Raw genomic sequence first — 26,182 nt, 5'->3', positions numbered from 1 at the left:
CTTCCTGTTTCCATGCCATGACAATTTATTATCGGAAGTCTAGCATTCCCCTTGCTGTGTGTTGCCGGAACGATGTTGCTCCGCCGTTGTGCTCATGGGAACCACTGAACTTAGATTCACAATTGTATCGGGCCTCGGTAGTGTTCTGCTCGATTTTACCCATGGTACGTCCCCGTCTTCCTCACATGCTAGCACTAGGATCGCAAGTCCACCCACAACCGACCTCTAGGATGGTTAAAGAGGGATGGAGATGGGCCGCGAGACCTATATCAACCCTGCCATCACCTACGTCAACAGACAACCACACATGAAATAATCAGATTCTGGTTTGGTGTTCAACCCACCCATAGCATAATGTCTTCGACCGCAGACCACTTGTCAGCAGCATCCACAAAGGCCATTGCACCGTATGTGAACCTCAGGCTTCCCTTATCTTGAAGCGGTAATGACTCCTACCTGAGCGTAGACGCTCAAAATCACAGACAGTCCAGGTCGAATTCGGAGGTCAAAAGGTCGATGTACCCAAAGGAGGTTACTATGACCGCTACCGTATGAACCCGAACCTGGATGAGGTAGCTCAGGACCCGAACATCGGACACGATATCGCATTTCTCCGGAAAATCCCCAAGAAGCTGGTCGATTCGAGGGTCGGTCAAGTATATGCACCCAATTTCTATTATCGCACTAGCAGCGTCCAGCTCGTCATCCTCGCGCCTCTTGACCAATTAAAGTCTAAGCTCCCCGCGCCGTTGGAGCCTCTTACAGCATTGCCGGGTTACGGCTTAGTTGCCTTGACATTTTATTCGTATCTGGTCTGCGACAATGATCCTTACAACGAGGTCTCTATCGCCATCATCATTCGGCAGCCGGGTAACGCGAGTTATAGTCCCACACAACTGCTCAGCTCGATATGGAACCGAACTTTCTACGGTTATGTCTTGGCTCTTCCCGTCGATACCGAGATTGCTCGGGTGAGGGGAATTTATGGATATCAACTCCCTAAATGGCTTGCCAATATTAACCTGAAGATGGACAATCACGACATCAAGGCCGACATCACCGCAACAGACGGAACACCCGATTTGACACTGGATGTACCCCTTCCCGCGTTGAGGAGCATTCCGTCAGAATCGCAAATTGGGACTAACAATGCAGTCAATAAGATTGACGGGAAATGGTACCAGGTGGCGGTTCAAACAAACCCCCTCTTGGCGACACAATGCCTTTTTCCTACCAACGTCAAGCTTACTCGGAACGAAGGCCCATTGAGCCAACTACTCAGCGAGTTGGGCGTTTCGACCATTGTACGTATGGATGTTATTAAGGACGCCCAGATGGTCTTGAATATGCCCACCCCATTGAAGGTGTTCAACAGGGTCGGATCATTAGCTTAAGAACAATGGACTCTATGGGGAATTTGAGTATTTGAGATGTCAATGTGTCATATTAGGCTAAACTATACAATGGAAAAGGCTCATAAATAATAAGCTTCCACAGTACATCAACCGTGGACTGATCGGTATGTTGAATACCCCACAAAAGAAACGACGGGCGAAGTATCGTTCTGAAGCGTCTGTTGATATCTTAGGGCCAATATGTCCCATGCTACTGCATTCGGGAGTGTGCTATAGTAAAGGTAACGGAGACCAGTTGGAAAGACCTTCCAATTTTACATCGTTCTGTCTCCTGGGGGTGAGTCACTATATGAAGAATTATGATTCAGTTCAATGTCACCTTTACGATATACCTACTGACAGTCCTCGGGGTTTTTTTTTGCAAAGGATTTGCCTACACCCAGATATTATCGAAGTCAGTTAGGGGGTGTATAAGTTCCCACCTCTGGATTTTACTGGACTCTACGTCTGGTATTAGAGAATTCGACACGGAACATGTTCAAGAGATCTACCAAATGTGTAGGCGGTTTACGATGGTTGGTGTACTCCGTCGGTCCTCCGCCGCCACAAACACGCCTCCGCCAATCGTAGCACTTGGGTAAATTAAACGGACAAATTTGGAGCGGGTTGCAAGCTACTCTCATGCAAGCGCACGAGCGGGGTCAACTGTTCGCTTGTCAATCAAAATCTCAGATAATCTTCAGAGGGAATCCGGGGAAGCCAAAAGTTAACCAAGTTCCGTCTTGCAAACTTGTGTCACCAAGGATCCGTATCTGCTCTGATGCTTCAGTGACTGTTATGCAGAGATAATACAAAGTCAGTGTCTAGTTAACTGCATTTCCATGTATGACCATACTAGAGATAATCAAGGATGGGCATCATGGCGTGCGGACTGAAGTTCAGTTCCAGTCCAGTCCGGCCAGACGACCGCACAGGGACGTATGACCTCTCATACCGGCAGCCACATGCACTGCATCCTTGAAGGCCAAACGCATGACAGGCCTCTGGATACATGCCACTGCATCTTGCCTCAGGACAATTTCTGAAGAGAATCCCGAGGTCGACATGTGAAGAGACGACCGCAGAATGAAGAGGGGTTGTATCAATTTGCGGCGTTGTGGCCGAGATTGAGGCATCGTGGGCCAAAACCACGACAAAGGCATCCGTGGCTATTTTGTATTAGCGGTAGAATATCCCCGCGTTGAAAAGGTCGTGAGACACATCTACATACCCATTGCCCGGAGCTATATAAAGACAGTCAGTTGCCTGGCATTGTGACATGAACATGAACAAAATATTTGGCATTTCAACTTAACTAAAGACATCGCTCGTCTGCCTTACCATCATTTTTAATCATGATTTGCAACACTTTGCTCGTCGTTGCATTGAGTCTGGGTCTCGTCCAAGCAAGCCCTATCGCCAAGCGCGATGCTGCGACAGTGCTTTCCGACCTTGAGACTATTGGAAATGACGTTACTACTCTCAAGACGGACGTTACCAACTGGACCGGAGACCTTCTCGCAGCTCTAGGCATTTTGTCCGATTACAACACCGTCAAAAGTGCTTTGGACACGGCTATAACTGATACGGAGGCTGCTTCCGCATTCACCGATACGGAGAGTTCCAGCATCACAACTGAAGTAACTTCTCTAGCCACGATCATTATAGCAACCCTAGATGAGCTTATCTCCAAGGTAAATTCAAGAAAGCCGACGAGCTTCATTGTTCTGTTGTTGCAGGACTGATGCACAGTTCTAGGAGTCTACTGCGGCATCTGCGGGCGTCACTTCCACTTTGCTCTCCTCCCTGGAGACACTCAAGACCGACACGGACGAGCTGGGGGCGGACCTGGAGGCGAAGGCCACCACGACGGATGCGGCAACTATTGCCTCGACTCTTGCCTCCATCGACGCGGCATTTTCGAGTGCAATTGCTGCCTATGAGTAAGTTTCATTGGATACAGTTCTAAGGGATGATAAGGGCATTGATGGCCAGTGCAATGCGTGGACGTACCTTTTTTTTCAGCCATATCCCGGCTGCTCAGGAGAACCATGGTTAGCAGTGCATGTAATAGTGACGGGTTATCTTGAAAATAAATGGACTTTGCCGCGCATCACGTATTGTACACCCTGAAACCGTTCTGCATACACCAATAGAATCAGACCCATTGTGTTGTATGCAAAGGATACTCGAACTGCAATACCGGCTGCACAAGAGACGAGAAGATATTGCATGTCATTGTATTCTGTGAGATGATTAAATGGCGTTTATGTGATAATTATAGACGAATAATGCGAATGAAGCAGCCCTTCAACAAAGATGAAATATTTGATAGCAAATTAGTGGATTCCAAATGCACGGTGAATTCTTTTGCTACAAGATTTACTTGATATTCTACTGTTCATCAAAACCAACGCGCCTAAGCAAACGCTGAGGCAACTCAGAAAGAATCCTGTCTTTCACTTTCGATATTTTAAATGGCTAAAGAAAACATATTCAATTGAAAGGCAGATAAAATAAAATAAATGTATCGGCGATAGCGAGATATGTTCCAAGTTTTCTACTAGGAATCAATATAAACATAAAAATGGAAATTTGTTAAATATGAGAGATTATTATACTAACTTAAGACAGAGTTGATCAGCAATAATTCGCTCGCTATTAGTCGGGTCATTATTACGACTATGTTATTACTTGGTACCCCTTATGGAGTCACATGATATCGGCTTTCGAGGGCTGTGTGGGGCGACTTTCGGCTCTCGATCCCAACTCCGTTGCCAAAGCAAGTTCGGGATCCCCGATAAAAGCAAAGCATCATTTGCGTGCGCAGTGAACTACGGAAGTGGGTCACTCCTATCGCTATCTTTCCATTTCGCTCTTCGGAAAAGGAGATCCCGGGTCCAAGATTGCCGAAAGATGTTTTCTCGCCGAACGATGATTAGTGATGCAATATATTCAGAAGGGTCGTTGGCGCCGTGATATACTTCAATCATCATGCCCATCCATTTATAACTATGTCCAAAGACTCCTGACCGGGCTCGACCGTCTTAGCTTCAGTCTGGTTGGAACAATCACATCTATCAGCATGGTTACGGGACCCCCTGTAGAGGGTGCTGGCAATGAGGAAAAAGAACATTATGATTCCACTACCACATTGTCCGAGCACCAGCAAGAAGAGCTGAGGACAATTGCATCCCGGCAATCAGCAGTATCAACCACCGCAGGCAAACACTCGGAGCAGGGCTTTGGATCGCATATTGACCCCACAAGTCCTCATTTCGACTTGTCTCAGTGGATGCGCTATCAAGTGCAACAATTTGAAGAAGACAGCAGCGCACGGAAAACAGGGGTTGTTTTTAAAGACGTTACTGTACAGGGAAGGGGAGCTGAAATCCAAATCCAACATACGGTCCTATCCTCAGTCTATGCTCCTATCCTTGGAGGTGCATTTCGCCGCGGCTCTAACAAAGCCAAGACAATATTACACGATGTTCATGGACACATCGAGCAGGGTGAGATGCTTCTGGTGCTCGGCCGGCCAGGAGCTGGATGCTCTACCATGTTGAAAACCATTTCAGCGGATACCAACGGACTCGACTTGTCGTCGAATTCAGCCATTTCTTACAACGGTATTCCACAACCCTTGATGCAAAAGAACTATAAGGGCGAGCTTCTTTACAACCAGGAGCTTGAAAAACGTAAGGATATATACTAATCAATCAATTCATGGACAGAAACTAATCGAGAAACCAGACTTTCCCCATCTTACGGTCGGCGAAACACTCAACTTTGCCGCTGCGGCACGAACGCCTCGGCTCTTACCGAATGGAATGTCAAGACAGGAATATATCAAGCATATGAGGGATGTGGTGATGGCAGTCTTCGGTCTGTCACATACCGTGAACACGAAAGTTGGTTCTGATTTTGTCCGAGGCGTCAGTGGGGGTGAGAGGAAGCGAGTATCCATTGCAGAAATGGCCTTGGCCGGCTCGCCACTGTGTTGCTGGGATAATGCTACACGCGGCCTAGACTCTGCGTCTTCTTTGGACTTCGTTAAGGCGCTACGGACCAGCTCGAGGATTTTTGGCACCACCCATGTTTCGACCCTTTATCAGCCCTCGCAAGCAGTATACCATTGTTTTGACAAAGTTATGGTCCTCTACCAAGGGCACGAGATATTCTTTGGCCCTACCACAGAGGCAAAACAGTATTTCGAAGATATGGGCTGGTATTGCCCTGCTAGACAAACAACAGCAGACTTTCTGACTAGTATCACCAACCCAAGTGAGCGGCGACCACGGGAAGGATTTGAAGCGAGGGTCCCACGGACTCCCGAGGAGTTTGAGATGTACTGGAGGAACAGCACCACCTACAAGCGACTAATAGATGACATCTCAAGCCACGAGGCGAAATTCGGTGCTGATTGTGGCGCCACCGAAGCATTCAAGCAGAGTCATGCCAGGCGTCAGGCTCGGTACGCACGTTCGAGCTCCCCGTATTTGATCGATATCCCGACACAGATTGAGATTTGTGCTTCCCGATTTTACCAACGCGTCTGGAATGACATTCCTTCCACTTTGACTTTAATGATTGGACAGGTTGTTTTCTCCATCATCATTGGGTCATTGTTCTATGGAAGCGCATTCGGAACTGAGGACTTCACCTTAAAGATGTCAGCATTGTTTTTCGCCATTTTGCTTAACTCGCTTTTAACCGTCACTGAAATCCAAAACCTCTATGCTCAACGACCAATCGTGGAAAAACAGGCTTCGTATGCCTTTTACCATCCATTCACAGAGGCTTTAGCGGGTGTTTGTGCTGATATTCCCATCAAGGTTGGATGCAGCCTACTGTTCAATATCGTGTTCTACTTCATGTGCGGCTTTCGATACGAGGCTGGTCCATTCTTTGTTTTCTACCTCTTCGTCACGATGGCTCTTCTTTGTATGAGTCAGATCTTTCGCTCTTTGGCAGCGGCGACTAAGGCAATCCCGCAGGCGCTCGCTGCTGCCGGAGTCATCCTACTCGCCACTGTCATCTATACCGGCTATCTGCTTCCCCAGCCGAGCATGCACCCTTGGTTCAAGTGGATCTCGTATATCAATCCGTTAAGGTACGCGTTTGAAGCACTGGCCGTCAACGAATTCCATGGACGCGACTTCCCCTGCTCGGACCTGGTACCATTATACCCCGGACTAAAGAACGGATCGGGTACCTATTTTATCTGTGCGGCGAAAGGTGCTGTTGCTGGTGAGCTCTATGTCAGCGGGGATGACTTTCTCTCCGTGAGCTACGGCTACGAATACAGCCATCTGTGGAGGAATTTTGGCATCCTCTGTGCTTTCGTCATTGCTTTCCTCGCCCTGTATCTGGTACTCACCGAGATCAATTCACAATCTTCTTCAACCGCAGAAAGCCTTGTTTTCCGACATGGTCGCATTCCTGTTGCCTTTGAGAAATCTGCAAATGACCCCAAGGCCGCTAATGTCAGCGCAACTCAAGGACAAGAGACGGGTGATGAAACTGTTATGCCACCGCATCACGACACGTTCATGTGGCGTGAGGTCTGCTATGATATTCAGATCAAAAAGGAGGAGCGCCGCTTGTTGGATAAAGTCAGTGGATGGGTGGAGCCCGGCACTCTGACTGCGTTGATGGGTGTCTCAGGTGCTGGAAAAACAACTCTACTAAACGTCCTCGCCCAACGTACTTCAACAGGAGTCATCACAGGTGATATGCTGGTAAATGGTTCTCCTCTCACTGCCAGCTTCCAGCGCAGCACAGGATACGTTCAGCAACAGGACTTGCATCTTCATACCGCAACTGTTCGTGAGTCTTTACGGTTTTCGGCCTTGTTGCGTCAACCCAAATCAGTCCCCGTCCAGGAGAAATACGACTTTGTGGAAAAGGGTATGTTCTAATTCGTGCAAATCATTCCACTACGTACTAAAGTTGTTTTAGTAATTTCTATGCTCGGAATGGAAGAATTTGCAGAAGCAGTGGTCGGATTTCCGGGCGAAGGGTTGAATGTCGAGCAACGGAAGCTTCTTACTATCGGTGTGGAGCTTGCCGCAAAGCCCGCTTTACTCCTGTTCCTGGATGAGCCAACCTCCGGATTGGATAGCCAGTCGTCGTGGACCATTATCGCGCTTTTACGTCGGCTCGCGTCCAGTGGACAGGCTATCCTTTGTACAATTCACCAGCCATCAGCCATGCTGTTTCAACAGTTCGATCGGTTGCTATTCCTGGCTAAAGGCGGTCGCACCGTTTACTTTGGTGATATTGGACCAAATTCTCGTACAATGCTTGATTACTTCGAACAAAAAGGTGCGAGGAGGTGCGATGACTCGGAGAATCCAGCCGAATACATTCTCGAGATCGCAGGTGCAGGAGTGAACGGCAAAGCCGAACAGGATTGGCCAACTGTGTGGAAGGAAAGTCCCGAATGTACCGAAATGATGAAAATTTTGGAGAAGAGGTGCGCAGCAGTGGGATACACGGACAAGACCGACAAACAAGCTGAAGCTGAAGGAGCAGAGGACGCCTTCGCGATGCCTTTCAGGGTTCAGTTTGCTGCCGTCCTCCGCCGGATTTTTCAACAGTATTGGCGGTCGCCCGAGTATATTTATGGCAAGCTGGCCTTGGGTATCCTATCGGCCCGTAAGCTACTCTGGCCCTTACCGTTTCATTCACATTCGGCTAACTATTGTTTCTTAGTCTTCGTTGGCTTCTCATTTTACCTGCCCGGTACCTCTCAACAAGGCTTACAGTCGTCAATTTTCTCCGTCTTCATGATCACGGCAATATTTACCGCACTGGTCCAGCAAATCATGCCTCAGTTTATTTTCCAGCGAGACCTTTATGAAGTCCGGGAACAACCTTCGAAGACATACCACTGGGCAGCCTTCCTAGGGGCCAATTTAATAGCTGAGATACCCTACCAGATGTTCGTTGCGATTCTTGTCTACGCCAGCTTTGTGTACCCCGTATATGGCATTGCGGACTCTCAGCGCCAGGGGATCATGCTCCTTCTGATCATCCAGTTCTTCATCTATGGGTCTACCTTTGCTCACGCAGTGGTTGCCGTCCTGCCTGATGCCGAGACTGCCGGTCTCATTGCCACCATGCTGTTTAACATGACACTTGTCTTCAATGGTATTCTTGTTCCTCGTGTTGCTCTTCCTGGATTCTGGGACTTTATGTATCGCCTCTCGCCAATGACCTACCTTGTGAACGCTATCATTGCCTCAGGCGTAAGCGGTCGCGCGGTCAACTGTTCCGAGAAGGAATTAAGTGTGTTCAGCGTTGCTCCAGGTTATGATAGCTGCGGGCAATACATGGAGGCCTACCTTGAAGCGGCCGGCACTGCTGCAGGCAAGCTTCTCAACCCGGAGAGCACCGATCAATGCAAGTATTGTACCCTTCAGACGGCAGATCAGTTTCTGGCGAGTCGGGATATATACTACGACCAGCGTTGGCGGAACTTTGGCCTGCTTTGGGCCTACATTGCCTTCAATGCTGCCTTTGCCTTTGCTATCTACTATCTCAGTCGGGTGAGGTCATGGAAGAGAAAGGCCTGACTTGTCCTTTCGTTCGTTGTGGACATTGTTTCACCCTAGTTCATATTTCACCACTTTCAGTGTCGATCGCATTCATCAAGCACTGCCCTTATATACTACTCTATTTTAATTCAGTTCAATTTCTTTACTTCACCCTATTGTGACCGCTAAGATGCTCGCCATGCAGGTACTCTACTATCTGTTAAGTCTAGATTTAGTACAAATAACGTTGGCTATAACATAGAATAGTTGCTGCGGCAGCTAAGCATATATTGAAATATGAAAAGGAATAGGAAAGGTACATAACAAATAGCATAAATACCAGACCAATGCCCTGTCAGTAATTGTTATAATCTTACGCCTTCTTCATTTACCTTACACCTTGCAAGTCTACTGAAATATTTTCCATTGTCGGGAAAGATAAGAATGGCAGACGCTGGCTTAGTGGAACAAACGCAACACAGTATCGGGATATCGGAATCGCTGAGAGAGAAGAGCCCTATGAATGGTGGTACCTAGGATCAGCCTTAGAGATTTGTATTCCACCAGGCCTGTGTATGAATCAACCTCCAATCTATTGCAGTCCAAAATTGATCTATATCAATGTCCATGTCAGGCGTTGCAGTGGCATCGGGGAAGATATTGGGTCCTATATCCGGACCTGGGAAGACTTGTCCGTCGGTACCGTGACTGGTAAAGTTCATCTGCGCAGGTATGGCAGTGCTCGCTATGCCGCTGTGAGGCGGCACCCCGCTGTTGCAGCTCGATATCATGGAGGAACCAGAGTTTTTCTGCCCTACTTTTTGGCGGATATCCAACACGATCCAGGGTGTCTCTACAGGCATGCCCCGTTGCCGGATGAATATCTCACGCGTTCCCCAGGCCTGGAGTACCACCCTTGCAAAGACTGTGAAGGCACTCTGCCCGCTGGGCTTGGGGTGCGTGGCACGCGCTTTGTAATTCTCGCTCATGGCCTGCCAAGCCTTTCCTGTGTGCCTTTCTGTGGGTCTTTTTTTGAGGTGGTTCAGAACGTGGATGTATGCCAGGGCGGGGACATGAAAATCTACGAACCACCGGTACCGACTGGTCAAAGGGGAGACTCGCAGTTTCGTATCACACTCCAGCATCTCTAGGGCGTAGGAAAGAGCAGCATAGCGCTGCGCGTCTGTCTGCTGCGTCGCTGGCGAGGTCGAGTGCCGCGCGTAGTACTCCAGCAGGCGGTTTCTAGCCAGGTAGCCGCGCGTCGTCCAGATTGTCATGTAGTGAAGCGGGTCAGCGGGGTCGCAGAAAGCGAGGTACTTTTCCTCGATAGTCTTCTGTATAGGCGACACCTCATTATGAGCAGAAGTGGAAGTGTGGCGAGGATCCTTTGCCTTAGCCACCGCCGCCAGTACCGGGTTGACAAAGTTGATGTGAAAGTTGGTATGGCGGATCAGGTCGGCGAGCGCGCTACGAACGACCGTGAACAGCGCCTCCGTCGGCTTCTCGTTGTTGGTGGGGGAGGAATTGGTGTCGGGCCGGATCTCAAAATCGTTGGCGTTTGACGGAATCCGGCAGTCCCAAGTAGGTGTCAAGGTGGTGATCCTGTAGTCGGACATCTCGCACATGCGATGATCAAAAACCACCAGTGACCACCAGATTCTTCGGCGCATCTCAGCTTCTACGGGAGTATATCGAGTGTATGTCGACTCATTGTGAAGCCCCATCCGCTGTGCAATCCGGAGGGTGGCAGCGAGCATGGATGAGAGCGAGCGGGGATCTGCTTGCGGCAAAATAGAGACCTGAACCGTTAGTATATTTTTCATCTTTTATATCATCTGAACATGGACAGTTCACCTACCAAGTAGAGGTACACTGCGGTCAAGCCGTCAACATTGGTACAATGCCAGGGCTGACACTTGATCAGCAATTGCCGACACCCCAACCGGTAGCGCGCCAGCAGATCTTCCTTGGATGATTTGAGCAGCTGATGACATTCGTGATCGGCAAGACTCATGACCGCAATGCAGTAGATACTAAACATGAGTGCCTCCAAGGTAGGATGGATATTTCCAAGATCGCTGACCGCATCGACAATCCGCGGCTGGAGCGTCAGTGTATGGGTTACTTTCAGCAGGGGATTTACGTTATCCAGGTACGTCTGCCAGAGCCTGAAGATCTGGGCTTGTTGGGGATGCAGGGCGAGAAGATTCACATTAGCCTGTGGTTGGCCGAACAGAAGATCATCGGTGGTATGGTCATTCTCTTCCGACGGGTCGACGTGGTGGTCCCAGGCGTTTGTTACCTCGTCGTCCTGCGCATCTTGACGGGCGCCGTCGTTATCTTCGGGTTCCAGTGTCTTCTCTGCAGTCAACGGCTGCCGTAACTACGACAACTAGGGATCAACGTACCACTCGGCTTATGGCCTGCCAGAGGTCTCTATCATAGAATTAGTTACTTCTGCAATAAATAAGCTAAGCAGGTGTCATACACTGCCTCGGACTGGACAGGGGTCTGTCCTCTCGCCGTTTTCAACCGTTCACAGTCTCCAGAGATATTAGCGACGACAGGCTCCTCCTTGGTTTGAGGATGCAGGGGCTCAAAGTCAATGTTATGTCGGCGAAGGAGGACTTCGTAGTGGCGCAGCCGGTCCAACAGAACTCGCTCTTGGAACCGACGACGGCGTGGAGTAAGGGTTGCAGGGATACACTGCGTGTCGGACGCGGCACAATTCCCACAGGGAGATTTGTGGTCGCACCTGACTTTCCGCTGTTGACACCTCACACAAGCCAGGAGGCGGGGCGATATTGCCGACGGATTTGAAGACATGCTGAGTGTGATGCGATGTGATGGGGCGAGAATGATGAGGGAAGGTGGAAGATGCAGAGCCGGGGGTTGCTTCGGCCTTTTGAATGGACCGCGGCTAAGTGCTCGGACGATTCTATCTCCCGAACTATCCTCCGTGGCATCTTGCATGACAGCGACTGCAAATATTGAACAAAGCATTGGGAATATAGACTACTATGCAGCATGGGCATTCCTGACTACTTATCCTTTGCGGTTCGGGTCCAACTAATGCCCGGAAAGGGGGTTCTCTTGCCACTTCCCGTACTTGTTAGATAAATATATTTATTTCCCGAGCCACCAACTGCATCTCTTGCAATCTACCTCAGTGTTAGTCTCATAAACTCCATAACCATGGCTACAGAAAGTCAAAACGCGGCACAAGTCGCCGAAACCTCAGCAGATGCACCGACCAAGCCTGAAAGCCTCGAATCAGAGAAAATAACACAAACAACGACGACACCACCGACAACGGCTACAACGGCCATTGTGATCATCTCAGTGCTTCTGAGTATGTTCCTCGTCGCACTGGACAGAACCATCCTCGCCACGGTAATATATGTGCACAAGGACGATCTTAGCTGCCTTCTGCTGACTACTTGTTAGGCCATACCCCAAATAACAGACGAATTCCATTCGCTCACAGATGTGGGCTGGTATGGGAGCGCATACCTGTTGACTTGTTGTGCGTTGCAGTTGATATTCGGAAAGATATATACACTCTTCTCAGTCAAATGGACTCTTCTATGCAGTATCCTGGTTTTCGAAGCAGCTTCTGCCCTGAGTGGAGCGGCTCCCAACTCGACTGCCCTGATCGTGGGACGAGCTATCTGCGGTGTGGGTGCGGCTGGGATCTTTGCCGGTGTCGTAAGCGGATACTTCATTTTCAATATCTAATTCAATGATGGGCTGATCATTGTTTATCCAGGTGGTCTGCATCGTCCATGTCGTCCCTCTCCATAAGCGTCCTCAGATCCAAGGAATGTTTGGTGCCCTGATGGGGGTTTCTTCGATTGTGGGCCCCTTGATCGGCGGTGGGTTTACGTCGAACGTCACCTGGAGATGGTGTTTCTATATCAACCTGCCCGTCGGGGGAGTGGCGATGGCCGTTATCTTTATCTTTTTGAAGATCCCCGACCAGCCTACCGCTCGGACCCCTTTGGACGAGAAGATCAAGCAACTGGATATCCCTGGGACCATCCTCCTGATTCCTGGCACCGTCTGCCTTCTTCTGGCATTACAATGGGGAGGCCAGACCTACCCAGTGAGCGGACCCTTCCTAGATGTGCTTGAGTCGCACCTAACCATTCTTAGTGGAATGACGAGCGGGTGATCGCCTTGTTGACTCTCGCCGGTGTCCTCTTGGTTGGCTTCTCTGCCGTCCAAGTCCTTCTCCCGAGGACCGCCACTCTGCCTCCACGAATCATGAAGCAGCGTAGTGTCGCTGCGGCGTGCTGGGCAACCCTGACTATCAATTGCGGAAACTATATCATCAGTAAGAATCCCGCGACTTACCTCTCCCACACCGAAGAGCTAACCAGATGGTAGTTTACTTTCTCCCGATCTGGTTCCAATCGACTAAAGGAGTGTCTGCTTCCGAGTCCGGCATTCGCACGCTCCCCCTGATGATCTCCATGGTAGCCGGGTCCATAACCAGTGGTACGCTAAACACCAAGATTGGCTACTATACACCACTCGCCATTATCGGGACTTGCCTCATGTGCGTGGGAAACGGACTGCTCACCACGTTCGAGGTGAATACCGGAGCGGGGAAATGGATTGGGTACCAGATCCTGTACGGTTTCGGCCTGGGCTTAGCGTTTCAGGTACCAAACCTCGCGACACAGGCAAGCCTGCCGAAGAAGGACGTACCTACAGGGCTAGCGCTGATGCTATTCGCAACTCTACTGGGGGCGTCGGTGTTCGTATCGGCTGGAGAGAATGTGCTTGCCAATCAATTGGAGAAGAGGTTGGCCGGGGTCGATGGGGTTGATACTAGTTTGATCACCTCTGAGGGCGCTACTTCTTTGCTCCAATCGCTCCCGGATGATGTGCGTAATACCGCTCTTGTTGCATATAATGGGGCTCTGAGAGAGGTCTTCCGTGTTGGTTTAATCCCGACATGTCTGAGTGTCCTCGGGTCTGCAGCCCTGGAGTGGAGGAGCGTCAAGAAGCCGGCAGGACAGAACTCTACGGAGAGCGGAGGGAAGGATACGACTGAAAAACCATGAGAGTGAGACATGTGCAGCGATAAATAAACATGCTGTACACTAGCGGCTAGTATAAACATCTCCCCTTCGATTTTATACGGAACGTGAGTTATTGTACAATGGAACAATAGACTGTTTGTATAATGCCAATCTACTCTTTTCTCTACTTCTCAGCATCGCCTTTTGGAGCGGGCCATTGCAAAGACCAAAAGTGGGATAGTTAGTCATATCTATAGGCCTCATACCAGAACTATTATAACTCGTCTAGATACCGTGCCGGGTTGAATTTGCCACGGTTAAGATGCAGAGCGTCGCTAAAATTGACTTCGGTTGAGTCTCAGCAGACAAACGTGTTCCCCGGGATGGCCTCATCACTTCCCGGGATAGGGATCGGTTTGCAAGAGAGGGTCAACTAGGCTATAGAGAAAAGATAGAAGTTATAGTTACAATTAGGCTCAATACCTCATGTCCATTTTGGTGAGTGCTTAGGGTGTTACACTGAACTTCATCAATTCGGTCGCAATCCATGACCTCGTACCTCTAAACACTGCGCCAGGAACCGGCCGCAGACAACCCCGCAACCCCAACCCCTGACGACCTACACTTGAACAACAAAGGTCTTTTTTATACAGCCAAGAACACGTTGGTCGGCATTGACATCATGATTAGGGAGGTGGTACTAGATTTATCGCATCTGCCCGACATCCGCACCGCGGACCATCAACATGCATGATGTCATCACGGAAGACCGGGGGACCCCGATGCGACGCTGCTAACCCTACCAACAAAAGACTTCAATACACCTACATTGTTGTCCTTTCTTCGCTATTTAGAAAGCCTCATTGAGCATGCAGACGAAGAAGTTAGATCTGCCACGAAATGATAGCGGTCGCAAAATGGCTATACGTTGCTGTGACGGCGTATTTCCACAAGTTGAGGCCGGTTAGCCATGATTATCCTGCTTTGGCAGCAAGGGACAATGGTACAAACGGCAGTGTGGCGTCTCCAATCACATTGACTGTTGAGGAGTCGGGTGGGAATCAGTCTAGTCCTCTGCTTTATGGGGTTATTTTGAGGTAAGTGCTGCGAGGCAGCATGGGATTGTCTTAGTAACATTCTCTTAGGAAATGGACCACTCAGGTACTATCTAGTTCAGTACCTCTGTTGACAGTATCTTGCTGAGTAGATTCAGGTGATGGAGGCATTCACGGGCAATTGCTCCAGAATAATGGCTTCCAGGGGGACGATCCCGGCTTGACTGCATACAAAGCGATCGGGCCCGTCGACCTCATGCAGGACTTGATAAACCCGGTCAGCGGTGCAATAACGTCTTCTTTACAGGTATCTGTAGATTTTGAAGCAACGGGGTTTGTAGGGTTTGCCAATACAGGATACAGTGGGATACCTGTGATGAATGCAACGTATTCGTGCCAGTTCTGGATGATGGGTGAATATTCGGGAACGATTATGCTACAGCTTGCTGGATCAACGAATGATACTATTTATGCTTCGCATAATATCACCGTGAAGAGCTCATGGGGAAAGTTCACCCATTATCAAACTTCTTTTAATTCGAGCGCAGCTCCTGACGGTGACAATGAGTGGCGCCTGCTGTTCAATGGATCAAAGATGGCTGGAGGGATGCTGAACTTCGGTCTGGTGCAGCTGTTTCCGCCTACGTATGAGTCGAGGTACGTTACATTAAGATTACCAATGTCATTCTAATCGGGAACAGGTCAAATGGACTACGGAATGATGTTGCGACATTTCTGGAAAAGACAGCTCCCTCTTTTCTCCGATTCCCGGGTGGCAATAATCTGTAGGTAATCACCCTGAAGATGAAGATCCTCTAACAAGCGGATAGGGAAGGACTACAGATCGACAGCCGTTGGCAGTGGAACCTAACTGTTGGGCCCGTCGTTGATCGTCCCGGGAGACAGGGTAGGGCACCACCACCGAGACCATGCATGACAAAGACTAAATGATGCATAGGCGACTGGTTCTACCCAAACACCGACGCGCTCGGTAAGTCTGCTGCATCCTTCTGCCCCACGAGCATGTGGTAACACACACAGGATTGGACGAATATCTCTGGTGGTGCGAAGACATGAACATGGAACCCGTCCTCGCCGTCTGGGACGGCAAATCATACGGGGGCATTCTATCCGGCGACGATCTCCAGCCATACATCGACGACATCATGAATGAGCTCGAGGTATGCCTCCATACATTACCTCTGTCATCCCCAGCTGACCATCAAGTACCTCCTCGGACCCTCCAACTCCACCTACGGGAGTATGCGAGCGCAAAATGGGCGCAGCAAACCATGGTCCATAAACTATATCGAGATTGGGAACGAAGACGACTTTACCGGCGGATGCGACACATACCCAGACCGCTTCTATCAGATTTACAACGCCATCAGCAACAACTACCCGAATATCACTCTCATTGCATCGAATATAGACTACCTCTGTCTCCCGATTGAACCCCCACCCGGCCTGATATACGACTACCACTACTATCGCAAACCGGACGACCTTGTCGCCATGTTCGACTATTGGGATAACCAGCCGCGCACGCAGCCCATCATGGTAGGGGAATATGGATGTCGGGATACCAGTGAGGCAGACGGGATCTTCTGGTCCTCTATGCAATGTAGCTGCAGTGAGGCAGCACATATGATTGGTCTGGAGAGGAACTCGGATGTGGTGAAAATGGCTGCGTATGCGCCACTATTGCAGCATTTCGGGTATACGCAGTGGTCGGTGAGTTTGGCCTCCTTACCCACATTCTTGTATGTCCATTACTTTAGAGCTAACAAGAATAAAGCCAACGCTCTTTGGCTTCGACTCTAGTCCCGACTCGCTGACACCCTCAACGTCTTATTATGTTCAGCGGATGTTTTCTACAAATCGCGGGGATACTATCCTTCCTGTGAATACAACTGCCACATTTGGTCCGCTGTACTGGGTTGCATCCAGGACGAATAGCACGTATTTTGTGAAGTTGGCTAATTACGGCGCCCAGAACCAGACTGTACGTGTAAAGGTGCCCCAAGCGAAGACCGGGCATGTGGAGATGCTGTATGGGCCGCAGAATGCGACCAATTTCGTGCATAATATTACTGTGCAGCCGACGATGAAGAATGTGACTAGCTCTGTGGGGAGTTATTCCCTGAACATGCCGCCGTGGGGGGTTGCTGTTCTGTCGGTGTCGTGAGGGTCGTTACTGCTGTATGCCAGGAGTTTTCATTGTGGACCAGGTATCTACTGTTCGTGTTCTTTACCATGTAGTACAATAGAAGAAAGGTAAATGCGGATGTAACGAAGGTCCAATGTTTATTAAAAAGATATTCTTCGTCTAAATGTATATACTACATACAAAGCGCTTTCTCAACGTCCCCTTTCAACTACCGCCTCCTGAATAATATACAGAAAGAAGTCACCAGTGACTTATACGCTTAGTAGATGGGCACCTTGAAGGCGGGGAAAGTGTAGTAGAAAGTGTCAGCACCCTCGTCATCGGACTCACACTCCCACTTGTTGCTCTTCCAGACAGGACGCTTGGGGAACTGGCACAGGGACTGAACCTCGCCGTCGTACTTGCCAGCATCGACAGTAGCGTTCAAACCGGTGGGCTGGACACCCTGCTCGACCCACTTGATCATGGTGGCCATGTTATCTTCAGGGAAGGGACCGTTGGGCTGGAGAGTGTTGCGACCGCAGTGAGCAGCACCGGGGACCAGGTACAGCTGATACCATTCCTTCATCTGCTCGATGGCCTTGGAGGATCCGAGCTTGGGGTACATGATGCTCATGACGGATTGCCAGTAGTGCACAGAAGAAGCAGTAGGCACACTGGGGTCGTTCTCACCGTGGTAGTGGATGATCTTACCGCCGGTGGACTTGAAGGTTGTCAGGTCGGGGAGGGTGGTTTGCAGAGTGTCCATGTAGCGGACCATGGCCTTGTTCATCCAGTCCACAAGGGTATCGTAGGTCACATTGTTGAGGGTCTCGAGGTTGCTGAGTTCAACGAGTTCAATGAAACGAGTAACAAATTCACCACCAGTAGAGGGGATATCCACACCCCAGGTGCCGGTGCTGTTGTCGTAGGCGGTCTCGCCATCCGAGAACTCGGATCCGATACGGTAGGACAGGTAGGCGCGTTCACCGGCAGTGTTGAACAGACCATCGTAGATAGTCTGAGCCACGGCAACACCTTCTGCAGTAACATTTCCGTTCTGGGCCGGGGTGTAGGAGGTCGAGGTGCCGTCGCTGCGCTTGTTAAAGTTGAAACCGAGAGAAGTACTGACTTCGGCAGCACAGTGGTAGGGTTCGCCGATAATAGAAGTCAGGTTGAAGTCGAGCTGGCAGAGATCAGTACGAGAGATGACGCCGTCAGTGCGTCCATCAAGAGGATCGCAGGCAGCGATGGTGGCATTAACAATTTTTTCCAACTCGCAGGTAGGGGGATAGTAGTCGAGGGTCTGCTCAACGACACTGGAAAACAGGTGGTTAACCTGCTGCTGGCCGTAACGGAAAGCAGGGGCACCAATAATGGCACCATCGTACTCGTCACCGTAGCGCTGGATCTGACTCATACCCTGACGGCCACCGTCAGAGCAACCCTCGTAGTAGGTGTAAACCTTGGCATCATCGTCCAAGCCATAGAAGGCGCGGGTGAGAGGCTTTCCGACAGTGGTCATCTCGCCCAGGGCCTGGTAGGCGAACATGAAGATGGGATCCCAGTTGATAGTGCCGTTGCCGGAGAGGTTGACCTCGTCCACGGTAGTGCCGTTCAAAGCACCATAGCCAGCATCGGTAGCACCTCCGACAGCGCCATACTCGAGACCACCCGTAGAGGAGGTGCTCAGGGAATAACCAAAGCCACCTGCCACATAGAAGCGGTTCTTGAAGTCGGCAGGGCTAGGGAAGCCGTAGTTCAGAACGATCTCGTTGGTGGTACCCGTGTGGACGTAAGAGACAGACACAGCACAGTACTCAGTCGAGTCTTCGGTGGTGGTCTTCGCCGTCACGGACGAAGGGATTAGATCAATACCGAGCAGAGTGCCATTGGCAGGGAGAGCCGACTGCACATGAGAGACGGTACAGAGGGAAGCAAGGGAAGAGGAATTGGCAGCGCGGGCCGATGCTGCCAGAGCAACGGCGGCCGCAGCGGCGCGCGAGTATTGACGCATGATACAAATGTCGAAAATAGAACGAAAGGAAGGATCGGAGTCCGCAGGCGGTTCGAAAGAATGAATGGACAGATGGGGGCTGAAGAAGGAGGGAAGGAAGCTTGGTTGAAGAGCGATCGTCGGGGTGGTAATGCGAGACTATTTAAGGCCAAGATAGAAATATTTGAACGCTGTGGGCATCACCTCCTGGAGTTGCGTACGTCACACCATATGTTCCATGGTTTCTAGTCTAGATTGCCTTGTTCTGCTGCCATCTCGATACAGTATGGTAGCAGAGGCTCGACAGGATGTTTGATGGCAGCCTAACAGGAGGGGCTGGAGTCTCCTGAACGACCCTCATCTTCCCTCCCGTGTGAGAAGCTTAATCCACTTAAAGACAAGCAGGGTTTGGAACCTCTGATCCAGTGTCCCACTGTGATAAAGGGACCCCAGTGGAATACGTAAGACTCGAGAACTAGCAGCCCAAGAGCTTCTCTTCCTGATGGGTCAGACATATTTTCATCGACACATAGCAAAATATCCATCAGGAAAGTTCGTTCACAGTGTTCATCTTGCGGTATCGTCTTGAGTGCTCTCTTTCTTCCCCTTACTTAGTACTCACCCTGCACGGCTCTACTTCGGGAATTTATGTAATCTACTAATGTAGACAAGCAAAAAGACAACCCGGGGCTCGCTTCGCCCAGTGACCACATTTTTGAAGAAGTGGGGGGCCATCTTTGCGACGTCCAGGGGTATGCAGTAAGAGAACCCTGGTGTGCAGACGCTGATTGGTGCACATGCAGTTCCGAACGAACTCCGGAAGAAGATTTACCAGCAGGGTTACGCGTTGCACTATCGAACCTTCTTAGTGAGTTTCACTGTAGAACCGTCGAACTGGACTTGCTGCACTACATTCAGATAAGATTTTTAGGATTTACTGCACACCCGAAGGGGTCCAGGGACTTGAAACTAACTACCGGTTCCATATCGAGAATCTCCTATATCATTGGCTAAGGCATACCTAGCGTGTATTTGACCGCTGAACCATAAAGCCATCTTCGGCATCGATCGAATAGGCTATATGCAGCGAGGCTGAAGAGAAACAACAGAGGTAGTCAGTAAAATAAGCCCAGCACTCCTCCAGATGGTGATCGAAGATTTTTAACCTTAAGCTTGATTTTCACCGCGAGGGCAAAAGTGGATCGGACCGTGTTTCCCGATCGGGACTAATTCGCCGAATCTGGCCGAGGTTTTCATTCGTTTTCTTCTCGCCTTCGACGATGACTACCTTCGGATTCCTTGCCTTGTTCTTCACACCGGGTTATGCCCCGAGAATTTTGATTAACCACCATTAAGGCTGTGGTGTCCGTTTTTCTGAATCCAAAGCGAGTGAAATCACCACCTTGCCTCTCCCTCTCCACATTTTTCCAGATCCATACACAGGGCTGCGCCGGGCACGGGATGTAATCGTCCGCCCTTACTCGATTACGGTATAACACATGACACCGACAAGGAGGGCTCTTAGTTTAATCTAGTCTGGTAGTATAATTGTAGTAGGCGTTGACGATGCTCCATTCGCTTCCAGGGACGGAATGTTTAGACGATGATCAGGCAACTCCGGGTAAAGAATTTCTCTCAGCGCAGCATCCATGCCGATGTCCCACGCAACATCCTCAGTGTCATGGGCTAGGACTTTTCAGAAGAATTCCTCTATCTCCCTATCGCGAAATTAGATCCATCGAAGAAATAACGTTGACGTTTTCCCTTCCCCCAAATGGGCGCACCCGCCGCCCAAATGCCGTAAATTCCTTGTGTGGGTGGGTAAAAACTTTTGCATGCGATCCACAGTAGATTAATCTCTCCCCTCACAATCCAAAAACCTAATCAGTCGGCCCACTAGGAGACGTAGGAAGCACATCGTAATGAGCTAGACTGATAGATTTTTGTGGAGTCATGATATTTCAGCGGATGAAGGTTCGTCAGCGGTGCATATCCCTTGGCTTGCGGATTTTCACTATAGAGTGATCCGGAGGCATCCGCAGTTGTACAGTGTCCTCATTCGTAATTTCTATTGGTTTTCTTCTTCTTACACTTGCTGTTCGTGAGTTTGATGTACCATTAAACACATGCATTCAATCATGTTGGATCGCGTCATAGACGGCGAAACAACTCCAGGACAAGAAATGCATCCTTCTACACCTTCACGTACATCGCGTTTGATGAAATATGTCTAATCTGCATCAACTACGCTTTTCTGTCCAGTCCTCCAGGCACCCATCTCTGTTACTTTCCCAAACAGTAATATGTCGGGATTTGTCCAACTGATCTTAGCACAGACTTCGGCCCCCGTTCCGCGCACATGGAATGCGTAACGCGGATAAATTATGGTCAGGAATCAGCTACTCATCGGCCGAGTGAGATATTCCCCTTTGTATGCACCTATACTATGTTTCTGGACATATCTATGCAAGGAATCTGCATTGACCCAACATCACGGGATACGGGCCGTAGATTCGCATCGTTGCCCTTACGCAGATGAGGAACAACCTGTGTACGATCATGAATGCGCAGTGGCAATGTTTTTTGTACGCATTGGATTGCAATCATGTAAATATATTTATACCTGAATTTGAAACTATCTACTGCTACCAGATAGTTTGAAGAGAGTCATGCATATTCTGTCTCAATAGTAAGAACTTGGGCAAAGGCGTATCAAGTAACAGTCTTCTATGTCAGTATCAGTGATTAATGATACTGTGCACACGATGATTAGTTAGCTAGATCTTTCTTTTGAACCAGCATGCCACTCGTCTACTCAATATTTATATGTAGTTGAATATATATATCTACTATTAAGATGCAACATGAATGTAGTACTAGTGTAGTATGAATCATCTATCAAAAAGCATGATAACGAAGGAAGCCATTCCCTCTATCTACAAGAGAAATTTACGTCAAGTAACGCAAGGGATTGGGATCAAATATAATCTTGCCAGCGCTGAATAAACACACTGTCAGTCATCGTATAAGTGACCGAAACAAAGCAGATCCTGGGTATCTAGCTTCCATAATAACAAGAGCTATCAATGTTACCACATCTTTATGGCTGTGTCTATCTGTCGCTAGCAGAAGTAAGCCTCCCAACATCCCTCCCACGTCATACAGCACATATGCCGACTCCACCCACCCATCCAGCTAGCGAAGCACCCTCGAATCCCTGGGAAAAAAATAACTCACAATCTGCTAGTAACTAAATCGAAAGGCTTGAGATAGGTGTTGATTAGTCCTGAAATGCCGATGGTTTCTCTGCGGTTATCACTGTTTTTCATTTCGCTCCTGAATTGCACTCTAATGCTTTTTACCTGTTAACTACACATATCTACATCCTCACAAAGCCCGAATACCCTCTCGCACGTCTACCATGTTCCACGGACCGTATCACCGTTCTCACTGTTTGGCTCGCTCGAATCAATTACATTGCACTCTGCTAACTGTTACATACAGGCCGGACCAAACATATCTAGACAAGCTCCTCTCCGCGATCAACAATATGCGACTCCCCCAACGCGGCCTTCAAGACCAGAACCAACTCATCGATCGACGCCAAAAACTTCAAATACGAGCTAATTGCAACACAATATCGTCGATAGTTCTCGTCCCGGACCAGCGTCTTGCTCATTTCAGCCGTCTGATGCTGCTGGGCCCATGCCTCGTAGCACCGCTTGACTAACGGCGTGGGCAGCCGTTCGGGCAGCGCGGCACCCGCTTTAAGTGCTTGTTCGATTACCCCTAACACGGCCATTATATCTCCCACGGTGTAGTCGTTCATAAATCCTACTCTTTCCATCAGTCGTTCTTGGAGATTCAGGGGAAGTGTGGTGGATAAAACGAGTAGACGGCCCAAGGCTTGGTTCATGTCTTCGAGGAGGGATTGTGTCCGTGAGAGCGTTTTACGGTTGAAGGGTCCGAAGCTCATTTCGAATCGGAGGAGACCGATCGGTGCCTTCAGTGATAAGAGTGTTTCGGCCATCTCGAGTGTTATTTTCTCTGCTACGGTGGCGATCGGGTGCTCTGGGTCGGCTCTTGCCCAGTGGGATAATACCAAGGCGTAGTGATCTGATATTGTTCGGACGGAGTTTGATAGAGTCTGGCAAACATGGCGGGTGGCAGATGGCGGTCTGGGGAAGAGTTGAACGACGGTGGCAGCAACAAATCCGAGGAGAACAGTAACCAGTCGCTTCCAGAATGCCTCGTAGCCGCGACCTGGAAGGCCATACTGTTGGATGTGACCATCGTCGTAACTGAAGCCGACGACCAAGACGAATGTAGCACCGCTCATAATGGCAGCCATGGCCAGCGTCGGTGGGAGGAAGATCCTCCACCACATCAGCACCACTGTCATTGCTGCTGTAATCGCTCCCAGCCCGTATGCGTTGCCAGGCCCGTGTCCCGAGCCGATGTACCAGGCGACCATGCCCAGAACTCCACCAACCACCGTGCCGACGAGACGAGATATCAGTGCCATGGTGAAGTCGGCCATGTAGACCAGGAGTGTAGTTTGTGCGGTGATAACCCCCCAAATGCCTTTCTCTCGGTAGAAGAATCCAGCGGTGTGGGGGAGCGAAGAAGGAATCGAAGTTGCGATGGTCACCACTACCATGCGGAGAGCATACATGCCGGCTGGGTTAAACAACCACTGGTAGATTGATATAACGATACGTGTGATGCGAGTGCGCTGGGGTATGCCATATCCCCTGCTGATCCTCAGTCGACGATCCGCTTCCCGGGTTCGTTCCTCGAGCGCCTCCGGATCCGTTGCCGTGTTTCCTGCAGCCGCTGACATTGGAGTGGGAACACTACCAGTTCCGACCCAGGCGAAAGCATACTGTAATCGAGAGGGGATCCAAAGCCTAGGTTTTGGGCGGTTTTCCAGCAGCCACAAGATCTGTTCGATAAGTTTTTGGGTCGCTTCGGCCAACGTCAAAATGCGCTCTTCAATAACCATGCCGATAATGATTCCTCGCAGCACATGCATGCCACCCATTCCACCAATCTTGAAATTACCCTCGTCATCAAAGATCTCTGCATGGCTGTCTATCAGTGCTTCAGTGGTCGCGGTGATGCTGGATGCGCGGATTCTGCTAAGGGTCTCCAATGCGTCTTTCACTCGCGTGATCTGCTGGTCCATCTGCGTTTGTGAGGGTGCACGGAGCCATCGCCGATTGTTGACGGTATTGATAGTCTCAATGCTGATCTCTATTGCGCTCGAGATTGCTTGTAGAAGCGGCTGAGTGGAATGCTGGAGTGCCTCAAGAGTACGTGCACGGATGGCCGTTTCCTCTGCATCCTGAAAGGCGTGCAGCAGATTATGACTCTCCTGGATCTGATGATGGCCAATAGCTTGGTTCTTCTTTTCTCCGGAATCGTTATTGGCTAGAATCGCATCATGCCTCGCAAGCCTCGCTATATTCTCATCATCATGTATCCGTGCGATATGGTAATTCAGCAAAGACAGAGAGGCGACCAGTGTTTTCCGTAGTGCCTGCTGTAGAACTTTCAAGTCATCGGCACCCCAATGACCCCGAGAGATGTCTAAAGGAAGAAATGCCAATAACGGTTCAAGAGCCTTGAGCGCACCGATGCCTTTACTCTTTGTGTCGACAAGCTGCTGCAAACTGAGGTCCTCACCAAGAAGACGTGCCTGCGTACACTTCACCGGTACCTGTCCCAAGCGAAGCAGCTGCTCCATCTTGGTTAGAAGCGCATAAGAAGTGGACTGCGGAAAGAAAAGGACACAACAAGCTGCTCCCAGTCCGATTCCTATAGCACCAGGCTCAATCAAGACTTTAGGCAACAGGGCGGTAAACGAAGGCAAAGTCGGTCCAAAAAGCAGGAAGAGATCAGTGATGATGATGCTGAATATCTGGGCCAGAGCAAATTTATTGTTGGCTACTCGAAGACGAGACATCATATAGACGAAGACACATGCCATGACATAAAATACCACGGTCACACGAGCATCGAGCATGAACCCATCGTGGATCAGCTGCTGCGTTACGGCCGTAGCGCTTTGTCCAGACTGACTAGCCTGAGTCACTACGGCCTGCTGCAATTGCTGAAGACGAGCCTGGGTTTGAGACGAGGGGCGTGCAGCTAAAGCCGCCTTCATCGTGAGCAAACCCCAAGCCCAACCCAGGCACATCCCAGCGAGAAGTGTCAGCGAGGCAAGCAGGTACACGAAGAGAATGCCTGCTGGAGGAACTATATATAGCACCAGGGCGCCAAAGAACGTGGCGATGCCAATGCTCTGCAGCGCAGGACCGATGAAGATCAACAGTGTCGCAACCCATGCTGCAGCCCAACAGCGGAATAGGACCTTGAGATCGCGTAGATTGAAATGGTCCAACCAGGCTGGCAACGCCATTCGAGTCTGTTCTGCCGCACCGGCAGTCGGAGCATGACTTGAGGATTCTCCCTTGGGGGTCATCTTTTGAGGGCCATCATGTCTGAGCTTATTGCCTAGCTTGAAGTTGAAAGGCGAGTCTCCGGGAAGTCAGGGTCAGCTCCCTGCCGGAAACCATGGGATGGCTGGAACTCTGGTTGCATTAGGCCCAATACGACGTCATCTACAACTAGCGTCCTCGTCACCCGACATCCAGCAAATCACGAGGCAAACACATTGCTCGTAGAAGTAAAGCTCTTAGTATATAATATTGCTGCTGAAGCCTTCAATCCTTCCGATAGCTTCTACAATCCTGGTGGTGGTGATGGCAGCAAGAGGAAGGAATATCACATGATGGCCGGAAGGGGACATGCCGCCACGTGATATACTTCGAATTAATTTGCAGGGTTTGCATCAACTGCAAAGAGTGCAAATAACAGAGCCGAAAAGGGAAGGCATTCCCGATCCATTCCTTATTCGGCCGTCTCTTTGCTAACTGACAAGAAGAATCTTATTATTTTGTATATTGCGGTGCGTTGCACCGAGGAACTAATGATGTAATCATAAATGAGTAT

The 26,182-nt window shown here is 49.7% G+C and overlaps 8 protein-coding genes across 8 annotated transcripts; 5 read left to right on the top strand and 3 right to left on the bottom strand.

Moving 5' to 3' along the window:
* Window positions 1-354: 354 nt before the first annotated feature.
* Window positions 355-1,394, top strand: BDQ94DRAFT_171119 (uncharacterized protein; the record flags this gene model as incomplete). Its single annotated transcript, XM_026771655.1, has 2 exons — window positions 355-407; window positions 467-1,394. 2 exons carry the CDS (start codon window positions 355-357, stop codon window positions 1,392-1,394), a joined length of 981 nt encoding a protein of 326 aa, XP_026625375.1.
* A 1,355-nt stretch (window positions 1,395-2,749) lies between these two features.
* BDQ94DRAFT_171118 (cell wall mannoprotein 1 family protein) lies at window positions 2,750-3,341 on the top strand (the record flags this gene model as incomplete). Its single annotated transcript, XM_026771654.1, has 2 exons — window positions 2,750-3,088; window positions 3,153-3,341. 2 exons carry the CDS (start codon window positions 2,750-2,752, stop codon window positions 3,339-3,341), a joined length of 528 nt encoding a protein of 175 aa, XP_026625374.1.
* Window positions 3,342-4,479: 1,138 nt separating this feature from the next.
* Window positions 4,480-8,974, top strand: BDQ94DRAFT_179326 (ABC-2 type transporter-domain-containing protein; the record flags this gene model as incomplete). Its single annotated transcript, XM_026773343.1, has 4 exons — window positions 4,480-5,092; window positions 5,148-7,304; window positions 7,356-8,054; window positions 8,112-8,974. 4 exons carry the CDS (start codon window positions 4,480-4,482, stop codon window positions 8,972-8,974), a joined length of 4,332 nt encoding a protein of 1,443 aa, XP_026625373.1.
* Window positions 8,975-9,480: 506 nt separating this feature from the next.
* On the bottom strand, window positions 9,481-11,761 carry BDQ94DRAFT_159988 (transcription factor domain-containing protein; the record flags this gene model as incomplete). Its single annotated transcript, XM_026769144.1, has 4 exons — window positions 9,481-10,734; window positions 10,794-11,296; window positions 11,344-11,369; window positions 11,424-11,761. 4 exons carry the CDS (start codon window positions 11,759-11,761, stop codon window positions 9,481-9,483), a joined length of 2,121 nt encoding a protein of 706 aa, XP_026625372.1.
* A 369-nt stretch (window positions 11,762-12,130) lies between these two features.
* BDQ94DRAFT_159987 (putative MFS aflatoxin efflux pump) lies at window positions 12,131-14,007 on the top strand (the record flags this gene model as incomplete). The annotated part of the gene is made up of 5 exons (XM_026769143.1): window positions 12,131-12,328; window positions 12,383-12,643; window positions 12,705-13,040; window positions 13,091-13,271; window positions 13,325-14,007. 5 exons carry the CDS (start codon window positions 12,131-12,133, stop codon window positions 14,005-14,007), a joined length of 1,659 nt encoding a protein of 552 aa, XP_026625371.1.
* An 858-nt stretch (window positions 14,008-14,865) lies between these two features.
* BDQ94DRAFT_179325 (alpha-N-arabinofuranosidase A) lies at window positions 14,866-17,208 on the top strand (the record flags this gene model as incomplete). The annotated part of the gene is made up of 9 exons (XM_026773342.1): window positions 14,866-15,051; window positions 15,111-15,126; window positions 15,179-15,677; window positions 15,722-15,805; window positions 15,851-15,927; window positions 15,979-16,011; window positions 16,062-16,201; window positions 16,248-16,754; window positions 16,819-17,208. 9 exons carry the CDS (start codon window positions 14,866-14,868, stop codon window positions 17,206-17,208), a joined length of 1,932 nt encoding a protein of 643 aa, XP_026625370.1.
* Window positions 17,209-17,449: 241 nt separating this feature from the next.
* BDQ94DRAFT_179323 (Tannase/feruloyl esterase) lies at window positions 17,450-19,231 on the bottom strand (the record flags this gene model as incomplete). The annotated part of the gene is made up of 1 exon (XM_026773341.1): window positions 17,450-19,231. The coding sequence occupies exon 1, from the start codon at window positions 19,184-19,186 to the stop codon at window positions 17,450-17,452; it is 1,737 nt and encodes a 578-aa protein (XP_026625369.1). The 5' UTR covers window positions 19,187-19,231.
* A 3,394-nt stretch (window positions 19,232-22,625) lies between these two features.
* On the bottom strand, window positions 22,626-25,905 carry BDQ94DRAFT_179321 (uncharacterized protein). The gene has a single exon (XM_026773340.1). It carries the CDS (start codon window positions 25,650-25,652, stop codon window positions 22,686-22,688), a length of 2,967 nt encoding a protein of 988 aa, XP_026625368.1. The 5' UTR covers window positions 25,653-25,905; the 3' UTR covers window positions 22,626-22,685.
* Window positions 25,906-26,182: the final 277 nt, after the last annotated feature.

The sequence above is a fragment of the Aspergillus welwitschiae genome, assembly GCF_003344945.1.
Source record: "Aspergillus welwitschiae strain CBS 139.54b unplaced genomic scaffold BDQ94scaffold_19, whole genome shotgun sequence".
NCBI lineage: Eukaryota > Fungi > Ascomycota > Eurotiomycetes > Eurotiales > Aspergillaceae > Aspergillus > Aspergillus welwitschiae.
The sequence above is the reverse complement of the archived record's forward strand: the minus strand, read 5'-3'. Positions and strand labels throughout refer to the sequence as shown.